The following is a 16,884-nucleotide window of genomic DNA, read 5'->3' as shown; positions in this document are numbered from 1 at the left end:
CGGCTTTCTCCATGTGTGCACGACCCAGAGTTGCCATGGCATCTACATGTGCGTGCTCCACTTGGCTCCCCAGGGTAAAACGTTCCAATGCGGCCAGAAAAGAAACACTCCTGGAGAAGGGCCACAGTATTGTGTAACGCACAGAGAACCATACATGTCCCGACTGTACCTTTCATCTTGATGGCAGCGGGTTCTTGCGGCATTCACACGGGTGATTTTGGCCAGCTCAGCCGGACATCCATACCACAACTCCAGTCATCGGTAGTAATCTGAACTCTAAACAAGCGCGTTCAATTGTCGTGTGCTAATGAAGTGAGGCATGCAAAAATGCGTCAACAAAACACGCTAAACAAACCAATCCGGGAGCGCTGGACCATAGAGCACTGGGAGAGAGAGCGCGCGAGGAAACAGAGAAAAAAGGCTGGAGGCCAGCAGAATGCAAGCAATGAGACGAAGAGGTTGCAGGCGGGGAGACTGCATGAATTGAATAGAGCTAAGCCAATGCACACGACCACTTATCTACCCACAAAGCCTGCGCCTGCGGTCCCTGCTCCTGACAGGCAAACGGTATCCAAAAGTGCATCTATAATTTGTTTGGCCTCTGTCAAGGTCGTGACCATAGCAAACTTTTTATCTGTTTCTCTCTCTCTCCTCTGCCAGAAAGACTAAATGAAAGGGGAAAGTGGTAAGAAGAAAAAGATCATACTGTCTTGCAGAGTTCAGAGGTTACTCTGTGACGTGGCTGTACTGGATGTGTAACCAATACCCTGTGACTGCTGAGCATCGTGCACATCTTGTTTCAGCAGTGTGGACACGCAGCAAATAGCTTGGCGCTGCAGTGCAGTCAGCGACCCAGGCGCTTATCCAACCACCTTCTTGGAGCCACTGGCCGCAGAGACCTTGTCCATAACGGCGCGGTCGGTGACCTCGTTGCGATGGCTTGCCATGATGGACACATGAGTTATCTGTATGCTCCATGGTCAGGGAAAACCGGAATGTACTCCACCAAGTAACTCAAACAATGACTATCATCCACACCGCTCAGCGACATAGGATGCTTGAGACCAGACATTGTGACACGTGCACTCAGAATCTAGTTTAAAAAGTCACAGCATTCTTCATGTACACTGAAACCTGTGTTTTGTAGCCACCTCACGGTGTGCACAGAAACCCATTTCTTAGATACAGGGGATCTATCAACACCGGTCAACATGTATGGTGAGGTATTGTGCAAGGCTTAAAGGGGAAGTTAAGGCAAAAATTAAAATTTCACCAGTTGTAGTCTTCGGGGTGCTGAGTCGAATGGTCTTGGTCCGAGGAAGCTGAGACGCTCCCTTCCTACTTGAATCCCAATCGAACTCGCGCACTTCCACCGAAACTGGGTGACTGCGCCCTACGAGATGGGGATTTGTATGCAAAATGTCACTAAAAGCGCCATTTCGTTCTTATAAAAGCACGGATGACCGCGACTGGCCCATATGTTGTAGTCTTTTGGACGCTGAGTTGACTGGTTTTGGTCCGAAAAGGCTGCGATGCAGCGTTCCTCCTTTATTCCCAATCGAACATGGTTGAACAAGTGGTCACGTGCTCCTGGGTGCCCAAATCACCTGGTCACCACGCCAGCAGGTGACAACTTTCACACCAAGGTTCAACTCGAGTTCAACTCGAGTGACAGGACTGCACCCAAAAAAGGTCAAACAGGCTAGTAAGTTGTACCCTGCAGGCACGGTGACCAGGTGACTGGCGTACGCAGGAGCACGTGACCGCTTGTTCAACCATGTTCGATTGGGAATAAAGGCGGAACGCTGCATCGCAGCCTTTTCGGACCAAAACCAGTCGACTCAGCGTCCAAAAGACTACAACATATGGGCCAATCGCGGTCATCCGTGCTTTTATAAGAACGAAATGGCGCTTTTAGTGACATTTTGCATACAAATCCCCATCTCGTAGGGCGCAGTCACCCAGTTTCGGTGGAAGTGCGCGAGTTCGATTGGGATTCAAGTAGGAAGGGAGCGTCTCAGCTTCCTCGGACCAAGACCATTCGACTCAGCACCCCGAAGACTACAACTGGTGAAATTTTAATTTTTGCCTTAACTTCCCCTTTAAGATGACCCTCTCTTAGCACAGGCAGTCTCTTTTAGCAGTGGTCGCTTCACAACAACTTTAAGAATGTACATGGCTGCGAAGCACTGGTCTTCAAGGCAAGGGCTAGTGGGTTCGAGTCTCTATATGTGTGAGGAATACTTCGAGCCACAGGAGACCAATCAAGTCAGGTACAATGTTAGCATTGTACCTGACTTTGGTCGGGGAGACAAAGGCAACAAAGCAAAGAAGACGGGATGATCGACATCGTTCACTCTGTTGAGCTCACCGAAAAAAATGTCTCTGGTGTCTCTCACCCAACGGTCAGAATTGACTATGTGTCAATCACATTTGCTGTTGTCGTACATAATAAGGTTTTTGCAATCTGTGAACCACAGGTAGTCAGATACCACCTGCTTTTGATTTGATACTACAGTGCTGGCCAAAGAAGTACAAATCTTATGAACAAAACAGCATTGCCGGGCGCTGCGCAGCCCTAGCACTCCACACATACTGGTCTGTGCACTCCAACGCGGCGTCACCTTATTCATGAGGTTGGGTTTCTTTGGCCAGCACTGAAGTAGTGGCACGTCTTGACATTCAGATGAGAGCCAAACACCTGGTAAACATCTATTACTGTATGCCCTACCGGCTAAAGTTGGATCCCACGTGAAATTTGAGTCTGCCCAATTCATCAGAACTCCACGCATATACCAAAAAGTAGTCGCCACCAAAACCAAGTTACCCAGGGGGCCAACGAGATCCCAGCCATCGATGAGGATGTAGTGTGCAAGATAACAAGTCGTACGGACTAGGACAAAACAACTGTGTGTGTGTGTGTGTGTGTGTGTGTGCGTGTATGGGTGGGTGTGCATGCGCATGCGTGCATGTGTGTTTCCCAGGGTGTAGGGTGCTGATGGTGGGGGTGGTCGGAGTGGTGGTGTGAGGATACGCCAAGAATGCGTGCAATCTCGCCGGTCTGCGTGGCAATCTTGGCCTTGGTCATGGGCTTGACCTTGTCACCCACCCACTTGATCTGCGCAAACTTCACAGTGGGAATTTCATCCACAATGTCAACCTGGAGAAATACACAAACCACAGAAGAAGAATGTGGACCTATGGCATGTCATAGTGCACTGATAATTGTGATGATGTTACTGTACAAGGACAGCAAATGATGATGTAATGATGATGTAATTGCATAAAGTCAAGAACTACCTTTCCGCATCACATAGATCTCATAAATAACATCCATGGATTGTCTATTGTAAATGCCAAGACCAGCCACACTAGGAGAAACAAAATTAAAAGCTGTGACACAGTGTCCAAGAGGCTGATCAAGTCCAGACAGGTACAGCTATATTTCCTTGAGCATATTGACCGCATATACAGGGAGATCCTGGCTGGATTCATCCGTTCCAATAGCACTTCTCCCATTTCAGCCGCACAGTTCTTCATAATGCAAGAGCAACAAGAACATTCAAGACGGGAAAGGACTTACGACTCTGATGAGGGCATAGACTGCGGCATCCTCAGTGAAGAATTCGGCCAGGCATGACGCTCCCTGGTTGCCAATGTGCAATACATGCAGACCGTTCTTGACGTTGTTCTCGGGAAAGTGCAGAGCAACGCTGACAGAAGCATTAGGAACAGCAGACCACATAGCAATATTATAATTTGCACTTGATTGTCCAATGAACTTGCTTGCTCCTTAGAGAGTGCACAGCATACACAATACAGGAGGCCAAATAAATACATGTCAGTGTCATGCTCTTAGCTCTTCAGACAAGCCTTCAAACTCATAGTTACAAGGCAAAGCGCTAATCCAGCCCAGGGGTAATATTCTCTGTGTCAGTAGTACACATTCACACAGTAAGAATAGGTTTCTGAAATAGGGAAATTGAACGGCCAAAGTCTGCCTTTCTGCCGCTCCACACAGAAGGGTCATGGACAGATACCCTGGTGCACGCAAGCATCACTCTCCCTTGGTAAGGGGTCGTCGCAAAAGTCTTCTGTTGTCCCTGAAACGAACATCGTTCATTTCGTACTGGGACCCCTTTCCCTACCTCTGAAACGAACGCAGCTTGCAATGCTGGACGACGAAATCACATGCATGTTACTTGTACATACCATATGTCAACTTGCAATTTTGCTCTTGAAACAGCACAAGATGTCTGCCTCGCAAATATGATTCAACTAGTGTTGATGTAAGCTGTAAGAGTACATCATGTTACATTGTACACACATAGGGTTCATTGATCTTTTACACTTACGCATTGACCTCGGATTCAGAGTTTCGCAATTCACTGAGAACGTCTTCGATGTTATCCGCAACTCCAACATCTGTACAAGGAATCACGTCGGCAAAACATATCAGGACTTTGGATAGGATTTTTTTCTCCGGTCATGCATACACACATACGCACATGCAAACACACACGCAAACACGCACACACACGTGCACACACACACACAGGTATGTGCATGCGGACAGCATACATACAATGTGTTGCAATCGTTCTTACCTGCACCCTTCTGCGATACTTTGGGAGCAGGTTTGCTTGCGCCAGTTGCCGAAGGGCGGTGTGGAGTGCTGCCAGCATTGCTCTGCATACACACACCCACACACACATAAACACACACAGACACACACACGTACGAAGAATTGTAAAGCTTTCCTTTATGATGATGATGATTGATGATGACGGATGGGCTTGAAACGCATGACCCCACTTGTGGAAGATAAGGTGCAGAAAAGGGATTGACGTCATCAGGGTATCCGTCCCAGGATCCAACTGCATTTACCCCTGCCCCCAGTGAACAAACACACACATACACATACACAGACAGTGCAGTAGGGTACGTTTTATACTCGGTTGTAACGTACAATCAGAGAATTATGGTACCTCTCCACATCACTACTAAGGTCATTGAACTTCAGTAGATTCAAAAGCACAGGCTTTCACTCACCTGTCTTGAGTCAATGTCCTCCCGAACCTTGCTCAATTGTCCACTACAAAGACATAGAGTGGAATACACAGAAACAACAAAGTGATGGTGCTTCTTTACACTTCTCATTACAACGCAGAACAACAGTCTAGGAATTTCTTTAATGGTAAGCATGATACGTGTTCAGACTAAGTTTCCGCATCCATAGGAATGTCACCGCCCTAAAGGATCCAGGCACAGATGCATCTCATAAAGTAGGGGGGGGGGGGGGCACCACCCAAGTGGTCAAAGACCGAAATTCCCACCCGTTGCAGCCATGTTTCACCCGTGCCACGGCACGGGTTCCCAATTGATTGTCCACCATTTAGGAAACCCAATGGCAAACGGATCTCATGATCTCATATCTCCCTAGAGTGCTCTGCAGGCAGTGGCTGTACCTCTGCCGACCGATTTCTCCAGCGATGTAGTCAAATGAGGTTTCCTCTTTGCTGCTGGTCTTGATGTCAAGATGAATCGGCTGCGCAGGAGAAAACACATCAAACATAAATATGAGCCAGGTATGTTAGAAGAACAATGATGCACAAAATAGCCGACCTCCCAAAAAATTCTTTAAAATGTCCCTACAGTAGACATAAACAAAGTTCTCATACATGTATGCCAAGAGCACATTCACTTTGAAATTTGGACATGCAGAGGACCCGGCATGTATAAACTTCTTCCAAGCAATTCTAAGAACAGCAGCCGCCACATACCGAGAGCCATTCACGAACACTTCCCTCCGTCACGCCATACCGTCCTCGCACTGCGAAGCCAACGTCATTCCCGTTCCAGTTAATGTAGACAAACTTGATGGTTACGCTCACGTCAATCGTCTCCTCCATGCGTACTGAGTGCAAACAAGTCAAGAATATACCTCATTTACATGTGTGAAAAGAGGAAATTTCTGCACCAAGTACCAGGCCCATCACAGCGAATTTGGAGGTGGGGCGGCAATGGAAGGGGGAGGGGTCCCGGGGGTCCTCCCCGGGAAAAAATTCAAAAATTGAAGCCAATTGCAAGCATTTCCAGGCATTTGGTGCCATTTCAGTGTACGGTAACTACAGTCGTCGCCAAAAAAATCCGGCCAAATGCAATCCTAGCTACCGGTAGCTGTACTGGGCCCTATGCCTATGGCATGGGCCCCATGCACTGCTATCATAGTGGTAGTGGTACATGTAGTGCAGCTACTTCACAGTTCACTGTTCATATGATGATGTCATGGCCGCGCTTCGGCGGGTTTGTGACTTGGCTTAGATCAGTCTAGTGGCTACCCAGGTAGACGACCAATATAGTCGCCATCCAAGTTGCTAGCTCACATAGAACGACAGGTTTCTAATTCCACTTGAACAGTGTTTATTTGAACCATTGCAGTACTAGATCGAAAGATCACGTGTGTAGAGTCAAAAGACCAAAGCAGGAGAGAGTCGGAGTGACTCTCTCAGAATCGAGAGGAGTAGTGAGCTCCCCGAGAATCGAGAATGAATGTTAGCAAAACAGCTCCTTATATATGCTACATTATGTGATCAAAAGTATACAGTGGCAAGAATGCGTAAGGATTATTTCTATATTACAAACAGTGGTGCAATATGTGCAATCAGCCAACTAGAATATAGTACAAAGAATGATCAATCAATACGGGGAGCTCGCTCACCCACATTACATGAAAGGACTCCGAGGCTCTTCGTGCAACGGGGCCTGGAGTATGCTGTCGGAAGTTGCTGCAGCTAGAGCACGCCGCCTCCGTACGCTGCCTTGGTCGTTGGTCACCCTTCATCTCCTGCCCGTAGGCTCTTCCCTCTCATTACCCCGTAGGGTGCTTCACGGTCAAGCCGTGACCTCTCCCAAAAAGGGATAACGGAGTCCGCAGTGCGCGAAGCACTTGCAGGACCCTTTACGTCGTACGACGCGAGAAGAGGGGCCTTGCTTGCTCGACTAACAAAGGTATCAGCTCCCTTGCAGGACTAAGCAGGGTCCCCTCAAGCTCAACAGTGTAGTGAGTACAATGCTGACGACTTGTACTGAAGGTGTAGCCGCCGTACGACAACACGTGTGACTCGAGGCCACGAGTTGTAAGCCATGATTGCTCAACTAACGAAAGTGCCAAATCCTTCGCGGGACTAATCATGGTTCTTACAGAACTCTAGAATATTTCGGAGCCCAGCTTTTGGCTGCTGAATCTCATTGCGTGGTCGCTTTCACGACGAGTCGAGTCCGGGTCATGACACTGACACTGACAGGCCCGCATACACCATGATACAATAGACATGGTTAGCATTTTACCGTTCACGCTATTTTCGACAGTCGGCGTGTAGAGGGCGAGTCTACTGTTTTTGATGTGTTTTAGAGACACGGTTAGCAGTTCGGCTTCTGAGTCCTGACTCCTGACGCAACGATAGACGGGTGAGGTAACCCTAGTTGGAATCTTACCGTTTCGTTCTCCCGCTAAAAAGAGCTTTCTATCGTCGAAACGGTACCAAACCGACGGTATTTTGGGTTTGGGGCACGAGTGCCGTTGGATCTAACGCGTGAACTGTAAAATGCTATGTCTGCACACACAAAAAACGGTGCAGGCCGACCGTCGAAAATAGCGTGAACGGTAAAATGCTAACCAGAGTCCAGACTCAGCGCAGTGCTCAACCCGACTGCAGGCTGTGCAGCAGGCAGAGTGCGGCGCAGACTGTCTGTACTGCTCAGTGCTGTCCAGGGGCCTAGTGCATGCATGGTGCCACTCCAGTGCATGAACCCGAGCTAGATGAAGTACCGCGTAGATCTACCTACCATACCTATGTACGCTTATACATGGCATTGGCCGGATTTTTTTGGCGACGACTGTACAATGAAAGACTTTTGGATCCTGTAACAAACCACCAAGACGCTACGATCGGGAAAAGACATTACCCTCCCCCGGGAAGAATTCAAAAATTGAATCCAATTGCAAGCATTTCCAGGCATTTTGGTGCCATTTCAGTGTACAATCATGTAACTGCAATGAAATCTGACTTTTTGATTCTGCAACAAACCACGATCGGGGACAAGGAATTGCCACGTTTGCGCTGAGCTGCGATCATCGCGCTTTGTTGCAGTATGCTAAAAAATAAAAAAATAAAAGCCGAAAAAGTGGGGCGGCCTCAGCCACCCCGGCTGTGACGGCCTTGCAGTACTCCCACTGTGTACGGTGTACAAAGAGCGATTTGGGCTTGACAACTTGGATACTTAGATGAATGTTCACCACAATGTGGGATAGAAAATGCAGTAATGCTTTAACAAATCTTGCACTTTATACCTTGTTTCAAAATCAATCTTTTCCAGTCAAACCCAACAGGCACGATATTGGTTGAACCAGCGCTCGTGACTTCCCTGGACCTCACCTTCATATTATGTCAGTAGTCAACGAAATGGTCAAGTCAGTTTGCAGGTAATGCCATGGGCTGAGCAGTGTCTATGCTGTTGGAGATCCCGCAGCCAGTGCACACATTCTAACTGGTTCAGTCTCCAGTACCAGCTCGTAATTCCCCATACCAGCCCTGCTGTTGCCATGTATGCATAGCTCTGTGTGTGTGTGTGTGTGTGTGTGTGTGTGTGTGTGTGCGCGCGCGCGCGTGTGCGTGCATGCATGTGCGTGTGTGCACGTGCATGCGCGGCACATAACACAATGCTTACCCAGGGCATACTGCATCTGACTGTCATCGAGCATTGTCATGAGATCATCCACATCGTTTCCTGTCTCCTGCAGCTCCAGCTGGTCTGGGATACCCTCTGGATGTCCTATGAGAAGCCTTTACACAATCACAAACACAATTACAATGCACACTTACTGGATTTTACCGAGTACAGTCAGCTGCAATGCTGTAGAAACCGCAGCCAGACTTTTGCAATGAACTGCAGACATCTACCCTGTTAATCATTTATTTTATTTTATTTTTTATTGAAAAACCACAAACCTTCAGACATGTGAATGTGCACATGATATACAGTGTACATACGTATGTATCGAGAAGGCAGCACATCACGGTCAATTTGACCATCGTAGTAGAAGCCTGTGACAATATGACAATGTGTGTAGTGTGACAATATGACAATGTGTGTAGTGTGACAATATGACAATGTGTGTAGTGTGACAATATGACAATGTGTGTAGTGTGACAATATGACAATGTGTGTAGTGTGACAATATGACAATGTGTGTAGTGTGACAATATGACAATGTGTGTAGTGTGACAATATGACAATGTGTGTAGTGTGACAACATGACAATGTGTGTAGTGTGACAATATGACAATGTGTGTAGTGTGACAATATGACAATGTGTGTAGTGTGACAATATGACAATGTGTGTAGTGTGACAATATGACAATGTGTGTAGTGTGACAATATGACAATGTGTGTAGTGTGACAATATGACAATGTGTGTAGTGTGACAATATGACAATGTGTGTAGTGTGACAATATGACAATGTGTGTAGTGTGACAATATGACAATGTGTGTAGTGTGACAATATGACAATGTGTGTAGTGTGACAATATGACAATGTGTGTAGTGTGACAATATGACAATGTGTGTAGTGTGACAATATGACAATGTGTGTAGTGTGACAAGATGACAATGTGTGTAGTGTGACGATACAATGTGTGTGTAGACAAACATTACGATGATGTATTTGTCACGCCGACTTTGTTTGGATAACTGGTGTTGAAAGTGTGGCTTATACCGCTCCGGATTGTACAGTATTCAGCTCAAGGCAATTCAATATCACGAGTACACTGCGAAGAAAAGAAACCCCTTACTGTATTCATAGGGTGTTTGTTGATCCCTACTCCCTTTTTGTCCCGGGCTACTTTTGCCAGCGGTGAAGGAGGATACACTTTCGGAACCTGTGCGTCGTCGTCTGAGAGCTGAGTGGAGTCGTCTTCTTGGTTCAAGGTCGTAGCAATCATGATTCATCAGCTGCATATGGTCTAACTGAACCCCGCTGCCATATACCAGATTTGCAGATGGTGATGATCTAGAAGAGGGCCGCTGGCATGTGCCCGATGCATTCTTAATGCAAAAGCGATCAGCTTTGGAGGCCTGCAATATGGGGACGCTGGATCACAGGTACTTTGGGCGAAAGCAATTTTACTCGGCACTCTGAAACCCTCATCCATACAATAGAGCCTATTTCATCCCACCTTCAAAATAGCAACTTCATGTGACACGCAGAATTCCTGGTTAGATCAGGTGATTATTGCCCTTGTGGGCGAAGCTGTTCAGTTAAAGGGGAAGTTCATCGAATTTTCAAGCAGGGTCCAGAAGAAAGACAATTTGATGTCGGTTCGAATGGCATCTCTCGCTTGCATACGATAAGCCAAACTTGCCAAATCGCCAATTGTATGATCACATTGCCATAGCGACCAGCGCAGTTATGACGCACGTTCTGCTTAGCTCCGTGAGAGAGAAGGTCGCGATTGTCAATCACCGCTGAGTTTGGTAATTTTCAATTGCCTTAGTGTATTCACGAGTGTGAAAGAAGTGCTGTGTTCAATGTTGTTAGTGCCGTGAACGTCTGATTTATCCCAACCAAGATGTCAGCACTTTGTTCGTCACTATTTTTGCTTGTCTGGTGATGTCTCCGCACTCCTGTTTTCTCCTGTCGGTGTCACGTCCCAGTACACAACGGAGAAGACTACTAATAAACAGTTCACGGCACTAACAGCATTGGACACGACACTTCCTTCACACTCGTGAATACAATAAGACAATTGAAAATGACCACATTCTGCAGTGATCGACCTTCTCTCTCACGGAGCTAAGCAGAACGTGTGTCATCACTGCCCTGGTCGCTATGGCAACGTGATCATACAATTGGCGATTAGGCAAGTTTGGCTTATCTTTTTTTTATGTTGTGCTTAAAGTGCATTTTGTTCATCGACTCTACATAGCGCAAACCACCCAAGCTAACCAGCAGTGACTTTGGAAGCAGATTAGAGTTGGTCAGATTCGCACTGGTAGCACCTAGATGTTGGGAAACACTCTCAAAGCCAAAATGGAAGTACATGTAGGCTAGAATATACCATTCTACATTCTCTCAGGAGTGGAGTTGGAGTCTGCTAGATGTCGCAAGAACAAGTCACGACATACTACTGTATTCGGATGGTCCCATGTGATAACTCTGTCATGGACAATTGACATCCCCAACCTCGAATGCAAATTTAAGTCAGTTTTCAAGTGCTGGATGAGTGATGAGTATCGTCTGTCCTGTGCTGCAGGACACAGGTGCGTGTGGGAAGGGAGAGGAGAGGAGAAAAGACAGGAATTCGGTGCGATAGTCATTTTCTTTATCGTGCCAATGACTGTACCATTCAGGTTTCATTGATGGCCATTGGGCCAATTCAATGCTGAAAGCAGCATTCTTTTCTGCAGTTCACCTGAACTGTAAAAACTATAATGATGCACTAGTATACTGTGCAGTGCAAGGGTACCTGAATCAACCCACCAACCCATCAAGTATCTCCTGCACACAGGACAACACAACTACTAGTAAATTTTGCAAGCCAGGTGAAACAGTTTCATAGGATAATCACAGCCCTCCTGCGCGCAAACAAGCCACCTACAGGCGAGTAATTCCGAAATCATATTCTCGAAGGGCGATGCACGTGGAGAGGCAGACCAGCTGCGGTGTTTACGGCGGCTGCCAGCTCTGGCGGCGACAGTTTGTGACGCTCTAGCTGGACGCTGCAAGATCGCCTGTAAGTACTACAACTACAGTACAAGCACAAGTTGCCATTCGACGTCGATTTTCACGATATGCAGCTGCTTATTGCGCTCACACAGAAGCCCCAAGCACACAAGCTTGCCCGCACAGCAACACTTCCAGGGTATGTTCAAACTGTACAGCATCTGCATTGACAGTAACGACAGGTGCTTCTTGCTGCGCGCCTCGAACGATCGCGTGAAAATAATAAAACTGGCAGCCGTTTCCCAGGCAGAAACACGGTATGCCATCGGCATCAAAATGAGCAAGACTGAAAATTGCCTGAACTGCTCTCACAGTACTCACGCACACAGGTAAGCCTCTCTCGCTCACACACACAAAAACTTTCTTTTGCTCTCTGTAGCCTACGGTCATTTTCGGCCGCGGACCGTTAGGTTGGACATGTTGCGGGTTTACTGCGACCAGCCTGAAACCACTCGCGAACAACATCCTCTACCTAGCAGAGCTATTATAACTCGACAAAAGCAGCCTCCATTGGCACGAAGTCCGCACACAGGCCTAACGGCAGCACGCAACATAGGCCTACGCCTCACCTACGATCACCACGGAAGGAAATCCGAGCAAGACATATTTTTGCATCGGCAGCGACACATATTTTCGTTCCCATTACATGCCACACAGCACTTCCCTTAGACGCCGAAACCTGTCGACTGTCGTTTCGACAAGCAGGACAAAGTCAATTGAAGACCAGGATGGCAGTACTGATATTGGGATTCGTGCTCTCTGTCAAGCAGGAGAGGCAATCAGCGTGCCGCTGTAGCACACGTACAAAATGCTAAAACTCAACTCCACTTACAGCGAAGGCAAACAAACCACTCACCATTTCAAATCGCCGCTTCTGACATTGCTCAGTGCTGCGTCAAAGACGGCTTGATCCACAAACTGGGTAGAGGTCGACATCTTGCTTTCCGATTTCGTAGAGGCAGCGGTTACTTCGGCAGGGTTGAGATTAGGTGAACTAGAAATCACAAGAAAGTGTTCCGTCAAGAAAGAAAAGTACCGTTCCGTGGACCCGTGCTGAGGTTTTATTTTCAACGGGTAGTGGGTACTTTCTCAAAACACGACCATGTACCACGGCACTAGCAGTAGCACTGCATTCGGTATGATCAGCGAGTGCGCTGCGGTATGCTCCACCACTCCTCCACTCACTGACTCAGTCTCCAGTTCACATGCACACACAACACTCGTACTTGACAGACACGACAGACAACCAAGCTAGCTCAACACGGCACACACAGACTCAGTGTACTACTGACACTTACAGCTACTTATACACTACACTGCAGCTTGTGATAATAAGCATAGCACTAAGCAGCATAGAGCGCATGCATGCCGTACAGCCATAACTAATATAAGGCCCATATATAGTCAAGGCTAGTAACTAGGGAGTATAAAGCAGTATACTATAGTATAGAGTAGAGAGTAGGGTCACACACCTACCTGCAGAGTGTTGGTTACATAATCTTTTACTCAATCTGCGGACATAATTATTATAAACAGAACTGTTTCGTCCTTTATTTTAGTACATGTATGCTATGGAGTATGGGATTGGGAGTACGTAGCTAGCCCGAGTTGTAGGGCTTATGCCTAGCTTTGGATCTACACGACTTGCTCCACCACACCGCTTGCCTACACTACAGTACAGTCACTATACTAGTATCGCTGCACTTCTCGGAACGATTGCGCCAGCTTCCTCATGCTCGCCTTTCCTAATAATACTAGTACTAGGCTTTCGTCTTCACTGCATGCTCGGGAGTAGGGAGTCGATAGACCCTGGCCTAAAACCCGCGCTGACCTCCAGAACGACAGAAGCAGACCTCTGACTGAGATTTGCTTAGCTGGTCTGTGCTGTTTCCCACAACAGACAGACTCAACGACGTTACGTGTCACAGACCAGTGGCCTGGATCACTGTAGTGTAGAACTGGCGATAGTGTGGACTTCACAGCTATAGCTAGCTTACTCCGGCCTGACCTTATGGCCTGCCTGTGTTTATGGGAGTTTAAAGGGGCCGTCCGTAAATATCGAACATTTTTCACCAAACGAATTATTTTAGTTTAGACCCAACCCCTCCCTCCCTCCCCCTCAGAACGTAAAAAATGTTGAGATATACATGCGCATACAACAAAAGTCGCAAGTGTGTCACTGCTCCTAATTGACCTAAAGACATGTACATGTACATGTATCGAGCTTTTCTGAAACGAAATTGGTCAACCCCCTCCCACCCCATAACGAAATTATTTCGTTTCGTGAAAAAAGTTCGATAATTATGGACGACCCCTTAGTCATTGTCAAGACAACAGTTGCCTTGTACTGACATGATGCTGAATATCTGGACTAGTACTAGTAGTAGTACCATAGCATGGAGAACGTCATTTTAGACGTCGTGTTTGCACAGGCAGAACTTGTTCTCCCTGAAGTCGAAATACACTTCAGCTAGAGTCACACAGAAATCCATTTCAACCTACGAGCTCGTACACAGTATTACACACACCACACACACACACACACCACACGCGCATACGCACATGCACACACACACACACACACACACACACACACACATACCACACCACACGCGCATACGCACATGCACACACACACACACACACACACTCCACCACCACCACCATCACAACCACCAATTACTTCGTGATACCTAGTAGTACTAGGGGTATCACGAAGTAATTGGAAAGACAAAGGAGGAGTTTTGACACATTGCACGGAGAACCTGACAGGGTGGGTGATGCTGAAAGTTCAACCTCAGTGCCCGCAAAACGTTTTAAAACACGGGGAACAGAGACCAAAGGATCGATGTCGTGTTATGGCATTGTCAGCGGGGGAGATCAATTCTGTTTTCTGATGGCTGCAACACGGACTGTCACGACCCTAATAGTAATACTGCAGTAGTAACCCCAAGTCCCAGAAAATCCAAAATAATTTGATATGCTAAAACCTGAGATTACACGGCTGTACAGTTTACATGCAGCTGATTGGCAAGGATCAGTGATAACTAATTTTAAATTATTTGAACTGCAAGCGCTGTTCGCTGTTCTCTCCCAGTCGATCGCTCTCTCCAGCACGGGCGACGAACGTGGATTTGTCGTGGACGAATGTTATACTGTATTGTCGAATACTTATTATCGTTTACTTGTACTAAAGTAATACCCACATCCACGATACAGCCATAGTCATGTACAATGTACATGACTATGGCTGTACATCAGCTCATGCACACAGTCATCTTGTATTGGGCTCGTGTATGTACGTCATGTACCTGACAGTTCTGGCATTGGCTTGTAGTGGTGTTTTCAAGGAAAACGCTACGCGCGCGCCCATCATATCGGCTTGCTTTATAAATTACAGTAGTGATCCATCACTACAGTGTATTGCATAACTGTTGGACAGATATAAAACTGGACGAAAGAAGCATAGAAGAAAGCATGGGAATGATTCACAACTTACGTTTTCCCATCAGTACTCGCTTGTTGGGTGTCATCCACCTGCACCTGCACCTCCGCTTCCACGTCCACTGTGGTTTCTTCCTCGTCCTCCTCCTCCCCCTCCTCTTCTTTTTCTTCTTCTTGATCTTTGCCATTGCTTGTGGGCTCCGCTTCCTGGGCTTGGTCTTCGTCGACTGCAGGCTCCTCGGCCTTGGTTGTTATCGTCTCTTCCGCGTTAGCCTCTGTTTTAGTATCCTCCTCATCGTTGTAGCCATAGTTGTAACGATAGCGACTGTAATAAGACATAGTGATACACTCCAACAGCACAGTGAAACAATGTAGTATGAATAGTGCTTGCTAGTTGGAAACCCTGTCCTGTTCGAAGTTTTGTACTAGTTTCTAGAAGGGGCAGAAGGACACGAAAGATAGTCTGTGAATGATGATGTTGGAGCAAGTCACAACCGAGAATGCAGTGTGATATGAAGAAGGCACGGGGTTATCATGGTTATGCCCCACCTAAACGCAAGTCATCGTTCAATCAGCCGTGGCTGTCAAGGCTGTGGTGTTTCGTCCAGGCTGCCTGCTAAATCCAGCTCCTAGCTCGCGACCACGCCACTCGCCAGCACTATCGCAGGGACATGCCTCGCCCAGAGTGGACCTTTATACGTACATTGCGTAGATCTACGCGCAATACATTCCCTGACGAACGCATAATCATGCTTCGTCTGTTGACGTGTTGTAACCTTTGCTTTGGGGTGATGGTGTGAAGCAAGGAGTAGTAAGACGACGTTGTGTTTTACTGCTCCCTGGTGTGAAGCATTCGCCTGTTGTTGCTGTAAAATACCAGACTTTAGGGGCATGTCGCCATGCTAGCGATGATGCAAGCTATGGCGCTGAAATCATGACCCTGGTGGACAACGGCCACCAATATTGGCAATAACAAGATAAGATTCAGCAGAAACAGTCATGTAGATCTACAAAGAGACATTGCAGCATGAAATACTAGTACAAATAGCAACACTATAACAGATCTCTGCCTGTACTGACTACCACATTGGATCTAGAAACAACAGCTGTGGTACCGTAGGGTCCAAATCCGGAACATGTCCGGATAAAAATACACATTCTCCTGCGGGGGGTTCATTCTAATTACCCCCGATGTAACACTAACATCCCCCCAGTGGGTCCACTGTTATTAGATTTCAGCCACTTTAGATAATAGTATACATGTCTTCCATATACAGCTGTACATGCAATGAGCTACTCCGCAGACATCAATCCATCTCGTTATTATCTGTCACCCAAGACCTGCTCGTTGTGGTGAGAAGCGGGTTGGATTAGGCAGGCTGCCATATGCCCATACCCAGAAGTATTATGAGCAAACATTAGAGAGCGAGTTGGCACATGTACGTGTATGACTAGAACTGTGGCGGACATGACCACGGACTCCATGAAGATAAGCAAACAGCGACCGCTATACCCCTTACCGAAACCCGATAATACATCAATGGACAGGTTTGGCCTTACATCTCCGGGTAAACCTGCTGAATTTAGGAGACATGACCCTCGGCTGTAAGCATGATGCGGGCAGGAAACACCTTTGCAAATACACTCACAACAG

The 16,884-nt window shown here is 47.0% G+C and overlaps 1 protein-coding gene across 1 annotated transcript; it reads right to left on the bottom strand.

Annotated features, from left to right (window-relative positions):
• Window positions 1-265: 265 nt before the first annotated feature.
• LOC135823974 (uncharacterized) lies at window positions 266-15,584 on the bottom strand. The gene is made up of 11 exons (XM_065336853.1): window positions 15,286-15,584; window positions 12,643-12,780; window positions 8,731-8,846; window positions 5,784-5,917; window positions 5,469-5,548; window positions 5,053-5,095; window positions 4,608-4,689; window positions 4,356-4,425; window positions 3,584-3,713; window positions 3,035-3,160; window positions 266-965 (listed from the first exon to the last, which is right to left on the bottom strand). Exons 1-11 carry the CDS (start codon window positions 15,567-15,569, stop codon window positions 861-863), a joined length of 1,308 nt encoding a protein of 435 aa, XP_065192925.1. The 5' UTR covers window positions 15,570-15,584; the 3' UTR covers window positions 266-860.
• Window positions 15,585-16,884: the final 1,300 nt, after the last annotated feature.

Source organism: Sycon ciliatum, chromosome 8, assembly GCF_964019385.1.
Source record: "Sycon ciliatum chromosome 8, ocSycCili1.1, whole genome shotgun sequence".
In the NCBI taxonomy this organism is placed as follows: domain Eukaryota; kingdom Metazoa; phylum Porifera; class Calcarea; order Leucosolenida; family Sycettidae; genus Sycon; species Sycon ciliatum.
The sequence above is the reverse complement of the archived record's forward strand: the minus strand, read 5'-3'. Positions and strand labels throughout refer to the sequence as shown.

Bases quoted from the DNA above. Each gene is read 5' to 3' on its own strand.
- LOC135823974 (XM_065336853.1), bottom strand. From the start codon at position 15,569: ATGTCTTATTACAGTCGCTATCGTTACAACTATGGCTACAACGATGAG. The intron at 8,847-12,642 runs GTGAGTGGTTTG...GATTGTGTAAAG, and splicing joins AGAAGCGGCGATTTGAAATG to GCTTCTCATAGGACATCCAG. The intron at 3,161-3,583 runs GTAAGTCCTTTC...GTATTTCTCCAG, and splicing joins TCTATGCCCTCATCAGAGTC to GTTGACATTGTGGATGAAAT.